Here is a 24,704-nt window from a genome sequence, read left to right on the forward strand (position 1 = left end):
GTCGCGCGGTTCCGGACTGAGCGCCTAGAACCGCTAGACCACCGCGGCCGGCTGTAAACAAAACATCATAACTTTCACGATTAATTGTGTTTCTCTGCATTAAGCAAACTGAAAACTGCAGGCTCATTCACCAGGCATCGTTCACATTTTTTGAGTGTCTCCAGTGGTTATATTGTAAACATTATTAGTAAGCAACACATCTTTTGATCATTATAGCAGCGATCTAGTGCTGTAATTAAGTAAAAATCAACAGTCGAGATAGCATTAACATTCATTAATTGATTGGTTTCTGCTTATGTTAACCCTTTCCTCAGAATTTTTGGGCCTCGCTATGGCTGGTGCAGGCGTCTCCTCAGTTTACACTGTCTTCAGTGAACGGTCGTGGTATCACGTGAAAAACTGAGGAACCGCCAGCACCAGACATAGGGGGCGCAAAAATTCTGAGGATGGCTTTAACATAAGCCGAAACCGGTCAATAAACGAATGTTATTGCGATCTCGACTGTTGATTTTAACCTAAAATATCGTTGTAAGCTTAGAAAATATTTTTCTTAAAAACGCTGCCATTGGTTATTTTCCCAAAATAGAGGAATACAAATGAAAAGACGACAACAAGATTAACTGTAATATATGGAGATCCACAGAGAGATGTCGTAAGCTACGAATATGTCAAGTTCAAAATCAAGAAACTCAGCTGTGCAAGGAAACGATAAAATAGTCACAGAGAAGATGAAAACAGCGAATGAGTGAATTGTAAGCATTGTTATTAAATTCGTACCTGATCGTTTCATACGAATGACGCCCCTAGAGCACTACAGTCTTCATATGGGAATTATCGACGTATAATGCGACTGCACAGATGGGCAAATGGTTCTAAAATTTTCAGATACCATCCAAACACTGCTCATTCATAACGCAAAACCACCATTACTTTAAACAGGTTGGTCATTGTTAGTCAGATTATAGCCCAGACTTATTTTCTACCACCACCATCGTTCATGCAACTACCTCCCTCTGTCCTCCACACCCTCTATGGATATCTCATAAATTATGACACTGGTCCCAGATTTATTTCCACCTCTCCGGATTCTCATTATCAACCTTCCAGACAGGATATTCTGCTGTTGCTCTGAGGATCAATACTTAAGGTAAATACTAATGTTTTGCTTGCTGAATATCCAGTATTTCCATTTTTACAGTTCCACCATTCTAAAAATATTGAAAATAAGCGACTGAGAAACGCCTCCTATGAACTAATAAATAATAATATAGTAATAATTACTGAAGTCATGCAAACTTATTCACTCATCTGGCAATTAAGAAAAGCTGCTTTTTTTATCTACATGGGACTCTAGTACGAAATCAAGACGTTCTTAGGATGCTTCTTCTTCTCCTTTTTCTTTCTCCTTTTTCCACATCGGCACGGGGTTGACTCTGATTTGGCATGGTTAGTTCAAGGGGTGGCCCGATGCTCTTCCTGTCGCCACATCGTTAACCCTACAGGACAGGATATGTGTACCGCAACTGTCTGCATGTAATGTTATCCACGTGAAAATGTGGAAGCGTTTTCTAAGTGTTTGCGAAGTATGAAACTCAGGTGGGACTTCGGAATCAGCCCGGTACTCATCTAGTCAGATGTGGAAAGCCACCTAAAAACCATATCCAGACTGGCCTGCTCACCAGTCCTCATCGTTAATCCGCCATGCGGATTCGATCCGTGCTCGTTACACGGCCTGTTGACACATTCAGCTATCCCTATACTAGCACTGTTCATATATTTAAAAATATCGGGAATCCGATACATCGATATATAAAAAAGTAAATAGTCGAAGTATATAGAAAATAATATCGATACACAGATGTATAGACGGTGAAAATATCGACATACCGGCCTATAAACATGTCGATTCCGCCTGCTTAACCGCCTTAGAGCAAGAATTTAAAGGAAAGCGATGCACATTCACGCTTGGCGGTAACCACTTTACTAACAAAGGTAACTGCGTGTAAATGGCACAATAAAAGGTGTCTGATGGGTCCGTCGTTCTGTTTCGTCACGTATCGTATCTGTCCAGAACACTTCATGTGACTTCCCTATTTTTTCACTTCTGTAAAGGCTAACGACCTAGCTGTTTTAATGTCAAAATTGCATGGTGAAGGTAATGTTGCAGTTTCTGTTAGCAGCGCCGAGCGCCGATTACGTCAGCATTTCCCTCACACGTCTCCGCCCACCGCAAAGACCAATTTTGTCATTTAGATTTTTGTTTATCATTTTAATCAACTATTTTGGAATAATGCTGATGTGAAGAAATAGCAATCTAGTTTCGTTAAGAACCGTTTTTTAACGAAACTGGTGTACCCTTTCTTCACATCGGGAATCTTGTTGTTCCACTCTCACAGCCACCCACCAGTGTAATCCGACTACTTCTTTGTGCCATCTATACTTGCTTCACACAGTCAAAGAGAAAGACTGGAAGTGATGAAAGCTCAAAAAGTAGTAAGACTCCTTCACATGGTGAAAGTAAAATTATGCTCTACTATAATTTCAGAAGAACAATTTCAAATATTTAGCGACAGTTACGAAAAAAATATAACATAAAATAAAAATATTGGCAATTGATATTGCCTTTTCGATATGGGTGTATCGGGGAAAGAAGTATCGCCGATGCATATAGATATGTTTTGTGGAAAATATCGAAATACTGATATATCGATATTTTATGAATAGCCCTAACCTATACGTGGCTATAGTTGCAGTACCACATAGCTAGTGAACCATCGATAATGCGAACGGCCTTGTTGCAGTAGCAGCTAAGGCTGGAAAAGACATATCTCTCATCGCAAACGATGGGAGAAATTAAAACTTACTCGCAAATAATCTTCTTGTAGATGAAAAATTAAATTTTATTACTCACTGTCACTAATTATGCAAGAATTATTAAGAATGTTTGATCAAAATTACAAGTAAATATCTAAAGAACTTAGTAGGATAATTGATCTCCAGTCCTGGAAGTCAGTGAGTTGCCAGACATTTTCTTTGTGGCACTTATATATCTTTTCGAGTTAATACAAGTTGTTTGTGAACATTTGTCTTGCTACGTGTGTAATAGCACTTTAATGGCATTCTTCACTTAGTCACCATTTGTTGATGGCGCCAATTCATGTCAGATACATGTGAATCAGTGCGCAGTATCTGTTTATTCAATAACTAATGGTCAGTATATTTCCTAACACCAGAAGTAGGAATGCAGCGAGCTGATTATATAACTAACTAGCATATAGAACCTGTACAGAAACCATCATTTCAGTAGTGGAGACAGTAGATTTTTATGCAGTTATACGCAGAATTAATATAATTACAATAGTAAACCTCCGCTGAATTTTTATATCACTAGCAGTTCATGAATTGATTATATTCGTTAAGTCAAATCGGAATAATGCCAGATACAAGAGATGTTGTGTTCACATTGATCTTGAGGTATAATTTACAAACATCAGTGCATGATTTAACTGCTATGTTGGCAACGTTTAACCTGTCATATAATATGAAAAAAAAATGAAAAAAGAGGTGCATAAAGAATCATTACACACTCAAAAATTGTACAATAACAGGTGAGATAATATGTCAAGCATGCTTTGTTAAGTAATATTATTTACACTAATTTCTTATTTCATGAAACATTGCAGCTACGCTCTGTGAGTATGCTTTTCAGTAAACTATAGTATACGTAAGTACTGTAGCTGTACAGGAAAAAAAATTAGCTTCATTTTCTACCAGTACTCCAATCTTAAGGTGGCATGGAATTTTTATTTGCAATTCCTCAGATAGTAACACACAACTGCTTGTGACTTAAATTTCCCATCATGCAAAAATCATGTTCCAATAAGAAACAATTTCATGTTTACCAACGCAAGAGCAGAAACGTCCTTAAGGAACACCGCAGTGCACCACATCATGCCACATCATGATCACTTGATCGGATGGTAGCTGGTATCAGGTTACCGGTGGTCGGTCGGCTCTGTAGAGCTAGGAAACTCTGAAGCATAAACTGTTCTGATCCTAATAAGACTTCAAAGTAAACAGTTCACAAACGAAATGACGAAATCCAGATACTTATGATTCCAGTGATGCATGTATTGATATATATATGATTGCCTATAAATGGAGTACGTAGGGGCCTTAAAGTGGCCATAATGAGATGCCGAAACTAATCTTCTAAATAAAATATCTTCTGAAAACATACGGCTGTTTGACGATTTTTCTTTGGTAAATATTTTACCGGCCTCTGTACCATATCCACGATGGATCAACAGAGACGTAACAAAACGTCTCAAATAATTAATTTTTTGAAAAATCGCAGTTCACATCGACAGCTAAACTGTTTCAGATGTAATTGTTACACAAATGACTAGCACAGAAAAGAAAATCAAGGCAGTGCATGATGTTACATTATAGTCTCCTTCAATCAATCGAGACGTTAATTGGTTGACATGAGATATTTTACAGCAACTCCTGTAGAACGATTCTTAAGATAATTTTTGAATAATGTATATTTTACCAACTTCTTTATTCCCTAAACGTCATCAAAATGTGAAGGGTCTGTTGGATGACGAAAACTACTCTTTACTTACACCAGACACACCAGTTAAAAGAAAATTTAATGCATTCAGGCACTTCACAGCAATTACTAGTGTCATTTAGACAGAATGGGGATGAGTGAGAAATGGTCATGGCTATTGTTCTCCAGTTTGTGCTATGTACCAGGCGTACTTGATCAAACGCGTAAAACGTGGTGATGCAAACTGACAATGCACGAATGTCTAAAGTTTAACAATACTGTTCCACTGATAAATGTGAAATGGCAAACAGCTATCGGAAATTATATTGTATGAAAATTTTCTGAAAATTGCTTTACCCTCTTGAAAAGTTTATTTATCGAGTGGCAGAACCTGATGTTGTCCAAATTATGTTGATAGTCCTTTCGTCGTTCTAAAGACAGATGTGTCGTTATGTCCAGACCAAGAGTCCAACGAAAGCAATGAATTATTTTCTGCGATTTTTAAGAAGACGTTTTGGATATACTATTGCCATTTTTCTAGATTTTGCCAAGTAGATTACAAGATTTTTGCAACTAAACAGTACTTTTTAAATTTTTGGTCCTAATTTTCCTTGAGGTTCCTCAAGATAGATATAAAAGTCAATTGTGCTTCAAGCTTGTGCTACGAAGTACGAACTTCACACAGAATGGTAAAGCGTGGTTTTCACGCAGTTCTTGCACGAAACTTGACTGATTGGCTTTATAAACAACATTTTAAGGTATAACAAGAAACTTCGTCTTCACTTCAGCCACGAATTTTTCTGCAGTATTACCTATTAACGACATCTCCTGTACACATTTACTTAAGCTAAACTTGGTCATTTTACGACTTCGTTTTTCGTGTAAATTTCTGAATCCGTTAAACCAGGTCGAAGGAGTCTTGGAAATCAATAATGTTCATCTCACATACAATTCAGAGAGCCCAGTCTTGTAGATCTCTCTCAGCAACTGTGCACTGACTGTGACGATCAGTTGTGAATCATCCGAATAGTTTTTCTTTCGCATTTTGGCGCATATTTAGTAGTTTGTGCATACCTTTCTTTCACTTATATAATTTACATTCAGATTTTACGAAACGAAACTGACTTTGCATATCACTTAACTTTAAGCGTTTTCTCCTTCCTTCGTTTAACCAAAAAATTTACGGCCTTCTCTTTATCACTGAAAGTTGATACTATTCGTTTTCCTTGGGCTCGGAGAGTACTGTATCTTTGTTCTGCACCTTAATTAGCACAACAGTCATCGTTCAAACCCCAAGTCATGGAATCATCAGAGTTATTTCCGGTTTCTTTCATTCTTCTACCTAAGTGTTTCTGACGAAATGTTGATATTGACTTCGTACGTTTTGCCGACGTAATAAGTCTCGAAAGTCTCTTCCTGTTTGCTGCCGGATCCTATAATCAACTCGATTCGATATTTCGGCGATCCAACTGGTCGCCATCTACAGGAGAACGCTGCTCCTGTTGATGAGTCCCGCTGCATCAGTAGAAGCAACATGCACCTGAAAATGGCGACCAGTTGACGAGTTGATTTTAGGATGCAGCAGCAAACCCGAAGAGACTTTCAAAAATGTCGATATTATTCGAATGAATGTCAAAGAAATTAAGTAATCAATAACACTGCTGTATGGCTTCAGGAGAGGAAGGTGACTTTAATTGCCAACCACGTTCTTCGTACTTCATCTTTTCAAGGTTGAACACATTACTGAATTCCACATTACTGTGAAACTATGGAGTCTGCACAAAGACAGATGCTATAAACCTGCATACACAAAGGAAACACACAGAAAAGTAATCGAATTTTATCACCATTTTTAATACTTAGTGATATCGCAAGGCAACGGCTAATTATTATGGGTAGTAGATGAGCTGCAAAATCGAGCGAAAAGCAATTGTGAACAGTTGTGTCACAAAAACGATCAATGGAAACTAACAATTCGCTTTACAAATTACGATCACTCTGTGTTATCTGTTTACCCACGCGACGTCAAATAAAGATGGATGCCTGCTGAGTTGGGCGTACGCTGTCTGCTACTGTTATGGTAATGGTGTACATTTTCCATCCACCTCGTGAGCTATGAATTCAGTATATATTCAACTTCTTTAAAAAAAATAGTTGCAGGGTATCTTAGCAGCTAATATCTTGACATTGTGTTTCTTTCAGTGTTTTCTTTCCGTATAAAAAAAAATCGGGGCAGGTTTTGATATGTCGGACTGGACCGTTCCCTTATTAGTCTCTGCAGCAGCCAGCCGGCAGACATGTTGCCTTTCTCATACAGGCTAGATACCTGGTGCAGCCGCTTTATCCACCACTAAGAGCCATCTGGAATCCTCCTGCTGCAAATTCAAGGAAATCTAACCATTGAAATTCAAAAAACAAGGGTAAAATGAGCCTATGGACAGTTACTGGTTAGGATAATCGCCAGCCGTATTTCATATGCATCTTCTTAGGGGTCCTACACGATTACCACATTCACTTCATGTTCACCAAGTTCATTCAAATTACCCTTGGGAAAAACGTCTTAGTCGTGGTGTGGCAAGCCACACTTCACCAGTCTATATTTACTAACCTTCGATTTCAGATAACTTTGGAACTAAGATTAAGCATTTTGTTGGGCTAATGAATATCACATAATTCTCTACCATTTCACATACACCATTTACGAGTTTTTGTTCTTTGCTGTGTTGACTCGACTGCTTGGCTGCACCCAGACAGGAATATTCTTCTGATGCCAAGAAAATGTTGGAAATTGTATCTTGCTACAAGTTTGGTTCAAATGGCTCTGAGCACTGTAGGACTTAACTTCTGAGGTCATCAGTCCCCTAGAACTTAGAACTACTTAAACCTAAATAACCTAAGGACATCACACACATCCATGCCCGAGGCAGGATCTGAACCTGCGACCGTAGCGGTCGCGCGTTTCCAGGCTGTAGCGCCTAGAACCGCTCGGTCAGACCAGCCGGCCTACTAGTTTGATTTGTCATTATTGTGCCCTTTATTTTCTTGCGAGTAAGCTATTATTGTTATTTAGTCTTTCAGAAAATACAATTTTGTGAGTGTTATTCATGGCCGGCCGGTGTGGCCGTGCGGTTTAGGCGCTTCACTCTGGAACCGCGTGACCGCTACGGTCGCAGGCTCGAATCCTGCCTCGGGCATGGATGTGTGTGATGTCCTTAGGTTAGTTAGGTTTAAGTAGTTCTAAGTTCTAGGGGACTGATGACCACAGATGTTAAGTCCCATAGTGCTCAGAGCCATTTGAACCATTTGTTATTAATGTCTGGGGAAAGCGGATTTCAAATACTTGTTCTACAATCCAGATTTAGGCTTTCAGTGGTTTCCCTAAACACATTAAGGTGACTTTTAGAATGTTTCCTCATCAAAGGCCACAGTCAATTCCCTTCTCCATTGTTATCCCATCCGTGTTCTCCGTCTCCAGTGACATGGTCATCAAAAGAACGCTAAGGCCAGGTCTATCTTCCTTTCTTTTAAAGTTACACCCACCAGGATAGACCTTAGTTAAATAAAGAATCTAGCTTAAGTTCGTATGAAAACTTATTCTTGTAAATTAAAATCTGTAATACCTGATAGTCTCCTTGGGTTTGTTGCTCGATCATAAAGTCAACATTATTCGATATTTCGCGGCCCACATGTCCACCATGTACAGGAGAACGCCGCTGTTGCTGCTGAAATTTTTTTCCTTTATTGTAATAAGCTGGCAGCAGCTTATTACGCTGCTCTGCATCCTACAGACTTTTTAAAATGTAAGGAGAAGTTAAGAAACAATAAAAGCAGGCGATCAAACGGGGACTTAAATTGTAAAACGGCGGAAAACTGGGGAAAGTTAAAACATAAAGCAAAGGGTTGGCAAAGCGAATAAAAATACACAGGATGCAGACAGGTAACATAGTAGACAGACAATTAAAAAACATGGCGACAGTCTGGTTTCTGTTCGCAAGACACATAAAATTACACCCAGCGACAGTATGACGGCCGTTCGCAACACTTCGGAAAAGACACACAACACTGAACACTCACTGTAAACACTGCACTAAAATTTCGGCACAAAGAGGACACACCATAGCCTAGGGCAGATGGGGGGGGGGGGGGTGGACCTGGACAGATGAGGGGGAAAACAAGGAGGGAGGAGAGGAAAAACGAAAAGGGGGGGGGAACCAAAGGAGGGACAGGACCCAGAAGGGGGGGGGGAGGAGGGGCAGGGCAGACGCGCTGCTAATGGTTCAAATGGCTCTGAGCACTATGGGACTTAACATCTATGGTCATCAGTCCCCTAGAACTTAGAACTACGTAAACCTAACTAACCTAAGGACAGCACACAACACCCAGCCATCACGAGGCAGAGAAAATTCCTGACCCCGCTGGGAATCGAACCCGGGAACCCGGGCGTGGGAAGCGAGAACGCTACCGCACGACCACGAGATGCGGGCGACGCGCTGCTGCTGAAAATTTTGATACCGCTTGTAAACTGTTCTAATCGAAGGTGCAGAGTCACCGTAATGTTTATCAAGCTTCTCTTTAATCTCCTGAGGCATTTTGCCTTTCATAAAGTAATGTTTAATCACCACACGAAATTCTTTTTCGTCCATTTTTTGACGGTCATTCAACTTCCTTGATTCACACTACTGCCAAACACAAAGAAATAGACCAATATGGCTGAAACTTGGTGTGCGTTCTTTCCAAAGATGCTACTAACTAAACATGGCCTCGATACCTGCCGGTGGTGCCATCTATCGGACTTTTCAAACGCCCCTCGTATATAGCCCGCCATACCATACACGGCACACGGGCCGCCCATTACAATTGCTGTTCTCCAAGATTGGGCTGGTGGCACCGCCCTTAGCAAAAGATTTGGCAGCAACGATATATCGTACTCAAAGACTATTTTCAAACACTCAGGCTGGCCGCACCGAAGAACGTAAGGTTTTGATGCGGGATCCCGCTATAAATCCGAGGAGACTATAAAGAATTTTTACGCCGGGAAAGCCTACGAAGTCACATCATGTACCTCTATGGGGAGGAGATGGTGAAACTTGTACAGAAGTTGAATAAACACTGGAGAAACAAAGGAAAGCTGTTGAGTACACTCGCCTTTCTGCTGAGATGCCATGGCGAAAGTATTATCCCTAAATTTGCCACATTTGTTCATTTTGTTAATAGCAAGAAATCTAATAGGATTAAGGAGCACTGACAAGGGAAAGCATTCACTTAACCCCTAAACAGCTGGATATTATTTCCAAATATTTATTCTATGTTACGTTTGAAATTATCATCGCAGTTTTCGGGAAATGCGTGGGAGTAAACTGATTGTTCTACATGGGCACTGTCGGATTGGGCACATAGATGAGTCGTTATCAGACAGTCCTAATTTGAACAGCTTCTTTCTCGTCCTAGAGCATCGGACGAGTAATCTTCGACACACTGTGGTTAATCTTTCTATTAAGGTGTTGAGTGGGCCCACAGTGGTGGTGTTGGAGAAGGGTTTAGATTTTGTTCCCACTCGAAGTAGACTTCCTGTTACAGAATTTTTCTGCTCCGTAGAACAAGCACTTTCTGAGGACCAGGCAGAAGAATTAAGGCAAGAAGTATCCCACACATTGCGTCGAGCTCGGCTACTGCGAAATAACATCTGTTCCGCAGAGAGAGCAGCTATTCGCTCCCTCAGGAACGATGATGAAGTAGTAGTTTTATCAACTTACAAGGGCAATACCCCGGTTCTATTTACACGGGATGATAACATCCTTAAAATTAATTCACTACTCAACGACCCGGCTTACAAAAGTTTATTTTGTGAGACTTCAGAAAGGATTAAGCGCAAAACTCTTCCACTTTTGAGAAAGTATGCGCGTCGTCGTAAGACTTACGCTAGAAACTTAACCCTGGTGCTGCATTAGCCGAGCGGTCTAAGGCACTGCTGGTCCCGGCAGAGATTCGAGTCCTCCCTCGGGCGTGGGTGTTTGTGTTTGTCTTTAGGATAATTTAGATTAAGTAGTGTGTAAGCTTACGGACTGATGACCTTAGCAGTTAAGTCCCATAGGATTTCACCCACATTTGAACACCCTGGTGCTGCTTTCCGTCTAGCTTGTATGGTCTGCCAAAGTTACGGAAGAAAGGAGTTCCTCTACACCCTGTTGTTAGTAATTTGTGTGGGCCCACTTATAACCTGGTGAAATATTTAACATCTATTCTCAGCCCAAATGTTGGCAAGAGTGAACACCAGATCTCCATTTCGGTAGGTTTTATTCGACGGTTGAAATCTCTGAGGCTGGGTCCTTCGGATTTACTAGTGAGTTTTGATGTGGTATATCTATTTACACGAGTCCCTCTGGTAGGGTTCATGAGTTTGATTCGTGACAGACTGGATGAAGAGTTAGTGAAGTTTTATCGTCATGTGCTGAAATGCACGTATTTTCCATTTAATGGCAACCTTTTTTAACAGAATGATGGAGTGGCTATGAGCAGTCCTTTACACATCATAGTCGCCAATTTATTTATGGGAGACTTCGTGGATAAGGCACTGAGGACTTCAGCTTTGCACCCAACGTACTTCTGGAGATACGTAGACGCTACCTTGATATGTTGCCTGAACGAGGGACACGGGATAAATTTGACGAGACTGTGATAGTTTACAACACTTTCTGTTTTTCGAACAGTGTTTATAAAGAGGCAGTTGAAATTGGGTTGGCAGACAATTTGATTAACACAGGCGACGATTTTTCTCTTAGCTGGGCGTGGAACTCTATACAATCCCACATCAAAAAACAACGTTCTTCGGTGCGGCCAGCTCGAGTGTTTGAAAATAGTCTCTGAGTGTGATATACCTTTGCCATCGGTGTTCTACTACGGGGGCGCCACCAGCACAGTCTTGGAAGGTAGCAGTTGCGCTTGCACGATTTGCAGTCTTGACGGGACTCAGCTGCAGCGTTCTCCGGAAGATAGAAGACAGATGGATCGCCGAAATATCGAATCATGTTGATTTTAGGATTGCGCAGCAAACCCAAGGAGGTTATCAAGAATTATTACGCTAGGAAAACCTACGAAGTCACAAAATATGTAATACTTTATTTGCTCTAAAATCATCACAGGAACTCTAATTACGTAATGTGGAAATTTCCTCCACTGCAGATTGACCACTATATGTCACTAAAGGCGACCCAATCAGAAAAAAGGAGGCAGGGATTACTGTGCTGTCAGCGGGGAAGGAGAATTAGCAGAATGGGTTGTCAGAAGAGCTCAGCTGGGGCTGGTCATTGGGGATTTTAAACCTTTCTAGGGCTGCCAAAGTCTACTGCTAGTGATGTGGTTGTGATGTGGAAACGCAAAGGAAGAACCACAGATAAACCAAGACCAAGCGAACCACATGTACTGACGGACAGGGATGGTCAACCATTTTAATGGGTGATTGAAAAAAATTGCATAAAATCAGAGGAAGGAAACATTCGTGAGTTCCAAAGTGTTACCACCAGTCCATGTAGCACTATAATTGTGCGCAGGGAGTTAAAAATAATGGGGTACAGTGGTCCTCCTGTTGTCAGTGCTAGGTGGCGCATGAGGTGGCGCAAAAGTAGGTGACTAGAAACGAGTGATTTGAAGTGCTCAATCAAGCTATACCCTGTACCAATCCGATGGAATGGCTTTGGTTTGGTGAGTGCTTTGAGAATGTTGTTGTTGTTGTTGTGGTCTTCAGTCCTGAGACTGGTTTGATGCAGCTCTCCATGCTACTCTGTCCTGTGCAAAAAATGGTGCAAATGGCTCTGAGCACTATGGGACTCCACGTCTGAGGTCATTAGTCCCCTAGAACTTAGAACTAGTTAAACCTAACTAACCTAAGGACATCACACACATCCATGCCCGAGGCAGGATTCGAACCTGCGACCGTAGCGGTCTCGCGGTTCCAGACTGCAGCGCCTAGAACCGCACGGCCACCACGGCCGGCCTATCCTGTGCAAGCTTCTTCATCTCCTAGTACTTACTGCAACCTACATCCTTCTGAATCTGCTTAGTGTATTCATCTCTTAGTCTCCCTCTACGATTTTTACCCTCCACGCTGCCCGCCAATGCTAAATTTGTGATCCCTTGATGCCTCAGCACATGTTCTACTAACCGGTCCCTTCTTCTTGTTAAGTTGTGCCACAAACTCCTCTTCTCCCCAATTCTATTCAACACCTCCTCATTAGTTATGTGATCTACCCATCTAATCTTCAGCATTCTTCTGTAGCACCACATTTCGAAAGCTTCTATTCTCTTCTTGTCCAAACTATCTATCGTCCATGTTTGACTTCCATGATTGGCTACACTCCATGCAAATACTTTCAGAAACGACTTCCTGACCCTTACATCAATACTCGATGTTAACAAATTTCTCTTCTTCAGAAACGCTTTCCTTGCCATTGCCAGTCTACATTTTATATGCTCTCTACTTTGACCATCATCAGTTATTTTGCTCCCCAAATAGCAAAACTCCTTTACTTTAAGTGTCTCAATTCCTAATCTAATTCCCTCAGCATCACCCGACTTAATTCGACTACATTCCATTATCCTCGTTTTGCTTTTGTTGATGTTCATCTTATATCCTCCTTTCAAGATGCTTTCCATTCCGTTCAACTGCTCTTCTAAGTCCTTTGTGTGTCTGACAGAATTACAATATCATCGGCGAACCTCAATGTTCTTCTCCATGAATTTTAATACCTGCTACGACTTTTTCTTTTGTTTCCTTTGTTGTATAGCTAGAGAAGGCCGAAATGCACGCGTTAAAACCAAGCAGGCTGGCGTGAGGTCTGAAACAGGATACGTAATGAATGCTATAAAGAAAAGTACGTAGCTTCTGGAATACTTAACTTTAATCCACATTTGTAGAACATTGCTCTTGATGATACAGAAGTATTATAGCAATTGAATACGGCGCCTTGCTAGGTCGTAGCAACTGTAGCTGAAGGCTATGTTAACTATCGTCTCGGCAAATGAGAGCGTAATTCTCAGTGAACCATGGCTAGCAACGTCGGCTGTACAACTGGGCGAGTGCTAGTACGTCTCTTTAGACCTGCCTTGTGGTGGCGCTCGGTCTGCAATTACTGACAGTGGCAACACGCGGGTCCGTCGTATACTAGCGGACCGCGGCCGATTTAAAAGCTACCACCTAGCAAGTGTGGTGTCTGGCGGTGACACCACATTCCTCCCCCGCGAACGGTTGGGTTATAAGGCTTCCGCCCGCCGTGGGGAGGACCCCATGTTGACGTATGCGACGAGGTGGGGATCCTAACAACAGGCGAGGCTGTGCCACCCGCACCCGGCCATTCGGTCCGAGGGGAGCTAGGAAACGCCTGAAAACCTAGTCCAGGGTGCACGCCAACATGAGGTGTATGCGCCCGTAGAATGTCAGGAGGAGGCGAAGGGTCGACCTCCATTGAGTCGGAGCATCCGACTGGCGAAGACGACAGCTGGTCCGGAGCGGGCAAGAGTTCCATGGCGGAGAACATCTGGGCACGGGAAGCGATCGGCGGCGCGTGGCCCAGGGAGGCGCCCGGCGGTTGCAGCGACGCATCCACTGCGGGCGGCGCCGGCGGCGGCTGCGGAGGCGGCGCGACGCCATGGGGCAAAATGGAAGGCATCGTCGGTAACACCTGGGGATGAGGCGAGCCAGTAGATGGGTCCCCAGGGCGCTGACCGGACGGCACCGTCGCTGAAAGCAGACGGGGAGCGGCAGAACCCGTGCGACGACAGAGGCGCAGCTGATTGAGATGCCGACGCACCTCACCAGAGGCCCCCAAAACCAGATACATAGCGCGGCCGAGGCAGCGAAGAATGCGCCCTGCGAGCCAACGCCGTGAACCGCGATAGTTGCGATAATATACAACGTCGCCAGGAGCAAAAGCAGGCGTCTGCCGCTGCACAGGAACCTGATGCGGCGGATGCAGCAAAGACATCAAGGTTCGATGAGGACGACCGTGCAACAACTCAGCCGGCGAGCGACCATCTCGGGGCTGAGAGCGATACGAAGACAAGAAGAGCAATAACGCGTCCTCCCGAGAATGCGACTCTTTCAACTGCAACATCTGTGACTTGAAAGTCCGGACCAAACGTTCAGCGGCACCGTTTGAGTGAGGCGAAGACGGCGCGGATGTCAGATGTTGAATACCATTGGCCTTGCAGAATGACTGAAATTCTGCGGACATGAATTGTGGGCCATTGTCGGAAACAATAGTCTGTGGAAGACCTTCAATGCAAAAGATAGCGGACAACGCTTGGATGGTGGCAGAAGATGTCGTGGAAGACATCCGGACCACAAAAGGAAAATTACTGAAGGAATCGACCACAACCAACCATCGAGCATTCCAGAATGGACCAGCAAAATCGATGTGTAAGCGTTGCCAAGGGGAAGTGGCTTTCGGTCATGCAAAGAATTTCCGCGGCGGGGCGGATTGTTGTTCGGCACACGCCATGCAAGAAGAGCACATATTCGTAATCGCAGCATCGATTCCGAACCAAGTACAGTGCTGACGAGCAAGTTGTTTCGTTCGCACTATACCCCAATGTCCTTGGTGGAGAAGCTTTAAGACAGAGGACTGTAACGAACGTGGAACCACGACCCGGGACTGATCATTATCAGAACGCAACAGCAAAACACCACGTCGTACAAAAAGTCTCTCCTTGTGAGCAAAAAATCGGCGAACCAACGGATCCTCGATCCGTGACTTTCACAAGGGCCATTGCGTAGCAACAAAACGCAAAACGGTAGCAAGGACAGGGTCAGCAGCTGTGGCTGCAGCTACACGACGAAAATCAATCGGAAACGATTCTACCACGTCATCGGTTTCCGCATCAATGAACAGACAAGCAAGTTCGGAAGAATCGAATGCTTTATCCTCGGCAACAGGCAAACGGGACAACGCATCGGCGTTTCCGTGCTTAGCAGTGGACCGATACAAGATATCGTAGCGGTACTGCGAGAGGAAAATAGACCAGCGAATGAATTTCTGCGCTGTACGTGGAGGTACAGGCTTGGTCGGATGAAAAAGTGATGTCAAAGGTTTGTGGTCTGTGATGATGGTAAAGTGACGACCATACAAGAAATCGTGAAACTTTGTAACACCAAATACGAGAGCCAAAGCCTCTTTCTCTATCTGTGAATAATTTCTTTGCGCTGACGAGAGCAATTTGGACGCAAAGGCAATACGGCGATCATGCGAGCCATCTTTGTGCGCATGCACAGCACCGGTCCCGAAATCTGATGCATCTACCATCAACAAAAGGGGTTTCTGGGGATCGAATGGCGTAAGGCAAGTATTAGAAAGCAACGCCGATTTCAGCTGGCGAAAGGCGCGTTCGCATTCCGCCGTCCAGACGAACGGAACACCTTTACGGCGTAAGCGATGAAGCGGATCTGAAATGGAAGAGGCATGGGGGATGTAGCGATGATAATAATTTATTTTACCCAGTAAACTCTGTAGCTGCTTCAAATTCTGCGGCGAAGGCAAGTCTTGTATGGCACGGAGGTGCTCCGGACTGGGATGTATGCCTTGGGCATTGATTACATGTCCCAGATATGGTAAATCACGAGCAAAAAACACACATTTGTCCTTCCGCAAGCGAAGGCCATTTTGTCGCAAGACCTGAAATAATGTTCGGAGATGGTCTAAATGTTCGTCGGCCGTCTTTCCGGAGATCACAATATCGTCCAGATAGTTTGCAGGAGTAGGGACCGACGCACAAACAGTTTGTAAATATTGCTAATCCAATGTGCTCTGCACGCGTGGGTTCGAATCCCATCCTCGTCGCCACTTGTTGTATAGCTAGAGAAGGCCAAAATGCATGCGTTAAAACCAAGCAGGCTGGCGTGAGGTCTGAAACAGGATACGTAATGAATGCTATAAAGAAAAGTACGTAGCTTCTGGAATACTTAACTTTAATCCACATTTGTAGAACATTGCTCTTGATGATACAGAAGTATTATAGCAATTGAATACGGCGCCTTGCTAGGTCGTAGCAACTGTAGCTGAAGGCTATGTTAACTATCGTCTCGGCAAATGAGAGCGTAATTCTCAGTGAACCATGGCTAGCAAAGTCGGCTGTACAACTGGGCGAGTGCTAGTACGTCTCTTTAGACCTGCCTTGTGGTGGCGCTCGGTCTGCAATTACTGACAGTGGCGACACCCGGGTCCGTCGTATACTAGCGGACCGCGGCCGATTTAAAAGCTACCACCTAGCAAGTGTGATGTCTGGCGGTGACACCACATGCTTTACTGCTTGCTCAATATACAGATTGAATAACATCGGGGAGAGGCTACAACCCCGTCTCACTCCCTTCCCAACCACTGCTTCCCTTTCATGCCCCTCGACTCTTATAACTGCCATCTGGTTTCTCTACAAATTGTAAATAGCCTTTCGCTCCCTGTATTTTACCCCTGCCACCTTTAGAATTTGAAAGAGAGTATTCCAGGAGAATGTTACCTGCCATAATGTGCAGTGTCAACAGTGAGTACAGAGGAGGAGTTGTTACCGTAAGTGGATGTTTTTCGTGGTTGGGGTGTGCCCCCTTATTACACTTAAGAAAACGCTAAATACGGAAGGATATGAACACATTTTGCATAATTGTGTACTGCGTGCAATAGATGACAGTTCAGAGGCTATGATTGTATGAGCATGACAGTACACACCATCATAAAACATCATCTATTTGACAATGGTTTTTAGACAATAATATTCCTGAAATGGACTGGTCTGGTCGGAATCGCAACATGAACCCAGTGGAACACCTTTGGGATAAGTTAGAAAGTTGACTTGGGACCAGAACCCAGCCACCAATCTTCTTTGCTTTCGGCTCTTGAGGAACAATATACTGCCATTCCTTCATAGACAATCAAAAGCTCACTGAAATGTCTACAGCAGAGTTCAAGACGTCATAAAGGCGACAGGTGGACACAAATCATTTTAACATCCGCTCATAATAATCTGGATACTTTTGATCAGGCACTGTAAGTGAGAACATTTTGGTCTACCTCGTTTGATCCTGTGAAGAGTCGCGTCACTCAATGTCTAAATGACATTTCGCTCGTTGATGACTGCATGTATTTTAGTAATGGTACGTGAGTGCCTTGAGATACAATGACCCTTATAGACTTCCACATAATGACGAGATGCTACATAAAGGAAAGTGGCCGCTCATCGTCTGTAGCTTGTATTGTATTGTATCGTATGTTAACCGGGGGCCTAGAAACGAAGGAGAGGCTCCTTCCCCTACCACAGTCCACTTCACCCCTCCGCCGCGCCACACCGAAACACTCTTTCAGGGTTATTGTGCGGTTCGGCCCATAGTGGAATTCCCCAGGGAACATCTCACACCAGACGAGTGTAACTCCTATGTCTGCGTGGTAGAGTAATGATGGTGTACGCGTACGTGGAGAACTTGTTTGCGCAGCAATCGCCCACATAGTGTAGCTGAGGCGGAATAAGGGGAACCAGCCCGCATTCGCCGAGGCAGATGGAAAACCGCCTAAAAGCCATCCACAGACTGGCCGGCTCACCTGACCTCGACGCTGGGCGGGATTCGTTCCGGGGACCAGGCGCTCCTTCCCAATCCGGAAATCCGTGCGTTAGACCAGACGGCTAACCAGGCGGGCATCTGTTGCATACAATTATGATGTACATGGTACTAGTTCTGTAGGTTAATGCTACCAGCTTAAAGCCTCTATATTGTAGCGCATGCACAAGTTGCACTAAGGAACTGGTCATTCCGAATAATAAACAATGTATCGTAAACTAGCTAGTATACAATAAAGTTTTGTCAGGTTATGATTGTCAAGACCTGTCTGTATCCGCATCATTCTGCTCGTACATTTAAGTCCAAACAAAGCTTCCAAGCTCTTATCTTAGCATCTTTCATGTCAACAGAAATACGACATTTCGTGAAATTCGATATTCATCAACGTCATTAGCTCCTGAAGGTTCAGTGACCACCATAGACTTCCACAGACGTCACTTCGGTAAATTAGAAAAGGGTGAATTTAAAAGATTTCCAGGTTTCACATTGATTTTCGACTATGTGAATAGCCATCCACAATAAAGTTATGAATTAGAAATTATATTAGCCGAGCGGTCGAAGGCGCTGTAGTCATGGACTGAGCGGCTGATCCCGGCAGAGGTTCGAGTCCTCCTTCGGGCATGGGTGTGTGTGTTTGTCCTTAGGATAATTCAGGTTAAGTAGTGTGTAAGCTTAGGGACTGATGACCTTAGCAGTTAAGTCCCACAGGATTTCACACACATTTGAACATTTTTTTAGAAATTATATTTTTGTTGAAGTCCTTTTAATAGGAATGAAGAAGAACGTAAGACATTTTCCTGGGGGACATCGAGCTACTGGTATTTTATAGGTAAGTCCGACTGAACTTCCGTGGTTCAAGACTCATCTTGTTTGTCTGATGAGCTTTCAGGAGTGTAGCTGGATGATCAACAGGTGATCCGGTTGCGTTTCCGAAATTTCTTCAGGATTTCGATCCACCAGAACCGATATTTTTGCTTAGAAATCAGTGTTACACTCCTTCCATCAGAAAATTCAGAATTTAGATGCCTCTTTTTAGTTTCCAGTTGTTAAATGTAGAGCTCACACCAGAAATGACCGCTAACATTTCTTGACACCAGTCACTACTATGTGTACTACGTGCAACATGTGATTAAAAGTATATGGACACTTGTAAGTGGACAATAAAAAGTGGGCCGGCCGGGGTGGCCGAGCGCTTCTAGGGGCTACAGTCCAGAACCGCGTGACCGCTACGGTCGCAGGTTCGAATCCTGCCTCGGGCATGGATGTGTGTGATGTCCTTAGGTTAGTTAGGTTTAAATAGTTCTGAGTTCTAGGGGACTGATGACCTCAGAAGTTAGGTGGTTGTTTGTGGGATTGAAGGGGCCAGACTGCTAAGATCATCGGTCTCAGAAGTTAAGTCCCATACTGCTCAGAGCCATTTGAACCAATAAAAAGTGGTGTGTCCATCCTTCGCTTTTATGACTCCTTGAACTCTGCTGGGGACACTTCCAATGAGGTGCCTGATTTGTCTGTAGAAGAATGGCAGCCCATTCTTCCTCAAGAGCCGAAACCAGGGAATTTAATCGTGTTGGACGCTGAGGTCTGGAGCGAAGTCGAATTTCTAACTTATCCCAGAGATGTTCCAAAGGATTCAGGTCCAATTTCGTGACAGATCAGTCCATTTCAGGCTTGTTATTATCCACAAACAACTGCCTAACAGATGATGCCTTATGGCAGGCTATATTGTCATGCTAATACAAAAAAATCATCGTCTCCGAACTGTTCTTCCACTCTGCGCAGTACACAGTGCTATGAAATGTGTTCATACCCTCCGCATTTAGTGTTTTCTTAAGCATAGTAATGGGACCACGCCCTAAACACGAAACACACCGTAGCGCCAACTCCTCAGTATTTCACTGCAGGCACTACACATAATGGCAGGTAACGTTGTCGCCAAATCCAAACCGGTGCATCGGGTTGCCACAGGATGATTTATAACTCCAGATCACTGGTTTCCAGTCACTCTTCACACCACCTCAAGCGTGGCTTAGCAGTGACAACAAAAATATTTGGCTTATGAGGAGCTGCGCGTCAGTTGTACCATACTTGTTTTATCTCTCTACACAGAGTCATTGTGCTAGTTGGACTGCTGGCAGTACACTGGAACTTTCGTGTGATTCCTTCCGCTGATTTCATGCAATTTTCTTCGACACCTTTCCGTCAATGGTTTAGCTGCGTTTGCTCCTTCGCGTTTCTACTTCACAGTCATATCACTATCAGTCGACTGTAACAGCTTTAGAAGGACTGTAATGCCCATGGTGAGCTTGTTGCTGGGGTGACATCCAGTGACTAGTCCACACTGGCAGTCACAGGAGTCTCCTGAGCCACCCATGTACTGTTGCTGCTTCTCTACGGCCGACAGAATACTCCTCGCCTCCTTTTATACAGGCTGGTCAGCCTCTTCTGTCATTTAGTTACCAATTCCTGTTTGTACCGTTTTTTCTGGATACAACTGATCAGATACTGTACATGTTATATTTACATATTGAAAGGAATTATTTGCTGCAGTCAGGCACATTTATGTCACATTGTAATGTGAGAGTCAGGAGCATGCATTTTCTATCTCATTGTGAAGTAAGAGACATTCTGCTAATTGCTCTTTAATTGAAGCCATAGTGGCTTCTTTTGATTGTTGCTTCGTATTTCCTCCAGCTCTCAATCCAACGAACTCAGTAACTTGCTATTATCTCTGCAATGTCACTCCAGATTTCCACTGAAGTTGCAGTACTAACTGTCATATGTTGCTGTAGATGTAAAATATTTTAGCTTTCAGAGTTAGCAACTTTCTTGTTTCTCTAACTACATTAGTTTTCAGTTTTGGGTTATGTGTTTACTTTTAATGAACATAGTTTCCACCATTAAGCAGTAAGATAATGTTTAAGACAACTTCCTAAAAGTACTGTTCTTTCATTTTTACAGGTATGTTTTGAATGAGCCTTTTATAGATAACACTGGTCCCAGCTTGGGAGCATTAACTGTTTATACGAGAAGCATGGACAAGTCTGGCACTACTACACTTCCAATATGGCGTCTATATAACCACCAAGGACCGGAATGGCATTATGCACAAGCTCGTATTCTGCAACCTAACAACTACAATGTATGTAACCCTATTTTATCTTAAAATTTTACTTCTGAAAAACGATATAATAAAAATAAAGTAATAGTCACTAAAATACTCGTAGATACAAGGAGTATGTAATATTTGTAAAACATTGTTAACTGTACCAGGCGGCCGAACAACCCTGGCCAATAGCGCTATACGATCGTTTCATTTCAGCTGAAACATTTGAATTCAAGTTCGAAAAGAGTAAACGAATCTTTCGACTAGGTGCAAATAAACTGCTTATTTATTTGTCGGTCAAGACTGTTTTTGATTTTCATCGTTCCTGCACCATTTGTAAGACCTATTTCACGAATGTATGGGAAATGTCACCAATCAAAGGGTAGTATGATTATATTACATACAAATAGTTTTTGTGAAATAATTTTCGGTTAATGCAGACTAAACTGAAATGCTATTTAGTATCCCTGGATATATTGAAAAAATATAACTTTATGCTGAGCAAATATATTAAGTACCACATTCAATTAATGGTTTGGCTATCTGATTTTGGTAATTTAGTAATCTAACTGAAATGCATAATGTTCGAACCATCCACATAATTTGTAACGTATAGAAAAAGTGACTAATTCTTACATACAATTTCTGGTCAATTTAACAAAAACCTCTTCCAGACAATAAAAATTTTATCCAGTCATCACAGTTCTCATCATCGTCTTGCAGCTGATGAAGATCCCCTCCATTACCAAGTCTTTAATTGCCTCCTTAAACTCGTCTGAGAAATACACTGACGGTAAAAATCGCAACACCAAAAAGTAATTAATGTAGCGTAATGAACTTGCGGGAATACATTTGTCTAGGTAACATATGTAAGCGATTAACATTACAAGATTACAGCGTGAGGTAAGTCACTGCAAATGTGAAATGCTGGTACATTAACCGGTATAACCAACAGAATGTTGGATGCAAGCACACAATCGTGCATGCATTGTGTTGCACGAGTGTCTGATGTCAAGTTTGTGGCATGGAGTTCCATGCCTGTTGCACTTGGTCTGTCAATCCAAGGGCGGTTAATGCTGGTAGTGGATAACGATGGAGTGGACGTCCGATAACGTCTCCTATGTGCTCGGTTGGAGACAGATCTCGTGATCGAGCGGTATGTGGGCGAGCGTTATCCTGTTGGAAAACACATCATGGAATTCTGTTCATGAGTGGCAACACAAAAGGACGAATCACCTCACTGACGTTCATGTTTGCAGTCAGGGTGCGTGGAATAACCACGAAGGTGCTCCTGCTGTCACACGAAATCGCACCCCAGACCGTGTCTTCTGGCATAGGTAGGGGCGGGGGGGGGGGGGCACTGGTAGCAACGTAATAGGACGCTCTACAGCCAAGAGAAAAGTTGAAAAACATAATGAGAATATAACCAAACAATAAAAACAGGTGATAAAACAGTGACATTGTAAAAAATCTGTAAAATGGCGGAAAGTTGTGGAATTTAAAACATAAAAACACGGCGTTGACGATGCGGATGAAGACATGCAGTAAGCAGACAGGCACAATTAGAAAAACATGGCGACAATCTGGTTTCTGTTCGCACGAGATAAAAACACAACTAGTGACAGTATGGTGGCTGTTCGCAACACTGATAATGGACACAAAACACTGAACATTCACTTTACACAGCACTACAGAGGCGACACGGCCGCAGATGGGGGCGGGGGAGGACCGGGACCGATGAGGGGGAAAAAAGATGGGTGGCGAGGAAAATGGGGAGGAGCCGATAAAGGGAGAGGACATAGAAAAAAGTGGGACAGAGTGGACGCAGAAGGATTGGGGAAGGTAGTGGAGGGGAAAGCAAAAGGACTCGTGGGAGAGAAGGCAGTCAGAGAGAGGGTAGGCAGGGAAAAAACAGGACAGAAGGGGGGAGAGGGAGCCCAGGAAAAGGACAGAGGGAGGGATGGGGAGGTGAGGATCAGAGTTGGTGGGAGGGATAAATGGGGGGAGGGGGGGCATCATTTGGGAGGAGGAGGTGATGGAAGCCACCTTGGGAAAGGAGATGAAGGGTGTAGAGGTGGAGGGTTGGGGGGGGGGACACAATGGTGAAGGCACGGCAGAGGGCAGGGGTTGGAGAGGAGAGGAGAGGAGCGACCAGGGGATGAGGGGAGATCAAGTCGGTGGGAAGTGTAGATGACGTGGATATGTCATAAGGAGCAGATGGGGGAAAGGAATCAGGTCATAGAGGATCCGCATGGGTGACAGGAGGCATTTACAGAAGGCGAGGCAGAGTGCATGGCGCTCGAGGAACTGGAGGCACTTATAGAAATTGGGGGGAGCAGATATCCAGGTGGGACTGGCATAATAGAATATGGGACATATTAAGGATTTGTAGCTGTGGAGGATGGTAGATGGGTTCAACCCCCACATATGGCCAGAGAGGAGTTTAAGGAGACGGACGCGATTAAGGAGACGGAGGTGATTGTGGGCTTTGGATTGGATTGAGCGGAGATAAGGGATCCAGGTGAGGTGATAGTCAATGGTGAGTCCAAGGTAGGTGAAGGTGGGGGAGAGGCAGACCAGACGTGTGCACATGGTAAGGGAACAATCCAGGAGTCGGAAAGAGCGAGTGGTATTACCTATGATGATTACCTGGGTCTTGGAAGGATTGATTTTAAGGAGCCACTGGTTAAAAAGTGCGGCAAAAAGGTCTAGGTGATTCTGGAGAAGGCGTTGGAACCGTTGAAGGGTAGGAGTGGAGGCAAGAAAAATGGTGTCATTGGCATACTGCAGGAGGTGGACTGGAGGGAGGGGTTTGGTCATATCTGCCGTGTACAGGAGGTAGGGGAGAGGAGAGAGGACAGAGCCTGATGTGAAGTGGAACACTGTTTAGTATTATAAAGAGAATTATGTAGAAGATGTTAGTGAAGCCCACTGCAGCTCATGGAGTGAGAGCTCTCAACCACCAGCTGCCTGCTTGGAGAGCCAGCACACAGGGTCCTGTCAGTAAGGCTTTGCATTGTATCACGCAATTCATACCCCCAGTATGCTGGGAACGCCATACTCCCCATTAGATGGAAGACTCAGGTTCTATTCACCCCTAGTCTCTGAACCATGTTGACAGGGTGCACTGAGGTCTAGCATCTGATACGGCTGATATTTTTTTGTGTTTAAATGCCTCAAATACGAAGCATACATGCGCTTATTCTTGTAAGATGTCACTGTTTTTCATTGTCTATATTTACCATGTTTTTGATGGCTACGATTTGGGCTGTAAATAAGTATAAGCCTGTTTGATTCTCAAATGCTGTCGGCACATGCCTGATACATAAAAGTTCACATGTTTGATGGCTCTGTGATGTTGGTTATGTTATTGTCAGCAAATAGCTACAGTCCATTCCACCCAAAATTTATTTTTGTGGAGAATTATCCAAGCATAATCCCCTAATGCTTCTCCC

General features: G+C 43.6%; 1 protein-coding gene across 2 annotated transcripts in view; it reads left to right on the forward strand.

Annotated features, from left to right (window-relative positions):
- The window catches only part of LOC126183235 (MAM and LDL-receptor class A domain-containing protein 1-like), a 433,083-nt gene that overhangs the window by 290,708 nt on the left and 117,671 nt on the right, over positions 1-24,704 (forward strand). For both annotated transcript variants that reach the window (XM_049925025.1, XM_049925024.1), the window contains exon 13: positions 21,105-21,285. In XM_049925025.1, the coding sequence (XP_049780982.1) occupies positions 21,105-21,285 (181 nt within the window). The remainder of the gene's footprint in view (positions 1-21,104; positions 21,286-24,704) is intronic.

This window comes from Schistocerca cancellata, chromosome 4, assembly GCF_023864275.1.
Source record: "Schistocerca cancellata isolate TAMUIC-IGC-003103 chromosome 4, iqSchCanc2.1, whole genome shotgun sequence".
Classification (NCBI taxonomy): Eukaryota; Metazoa; Arthropoda; class Insecta; order Orthoptera; family Acrididae; genus Schistocerca; species Schistocerca cancellata.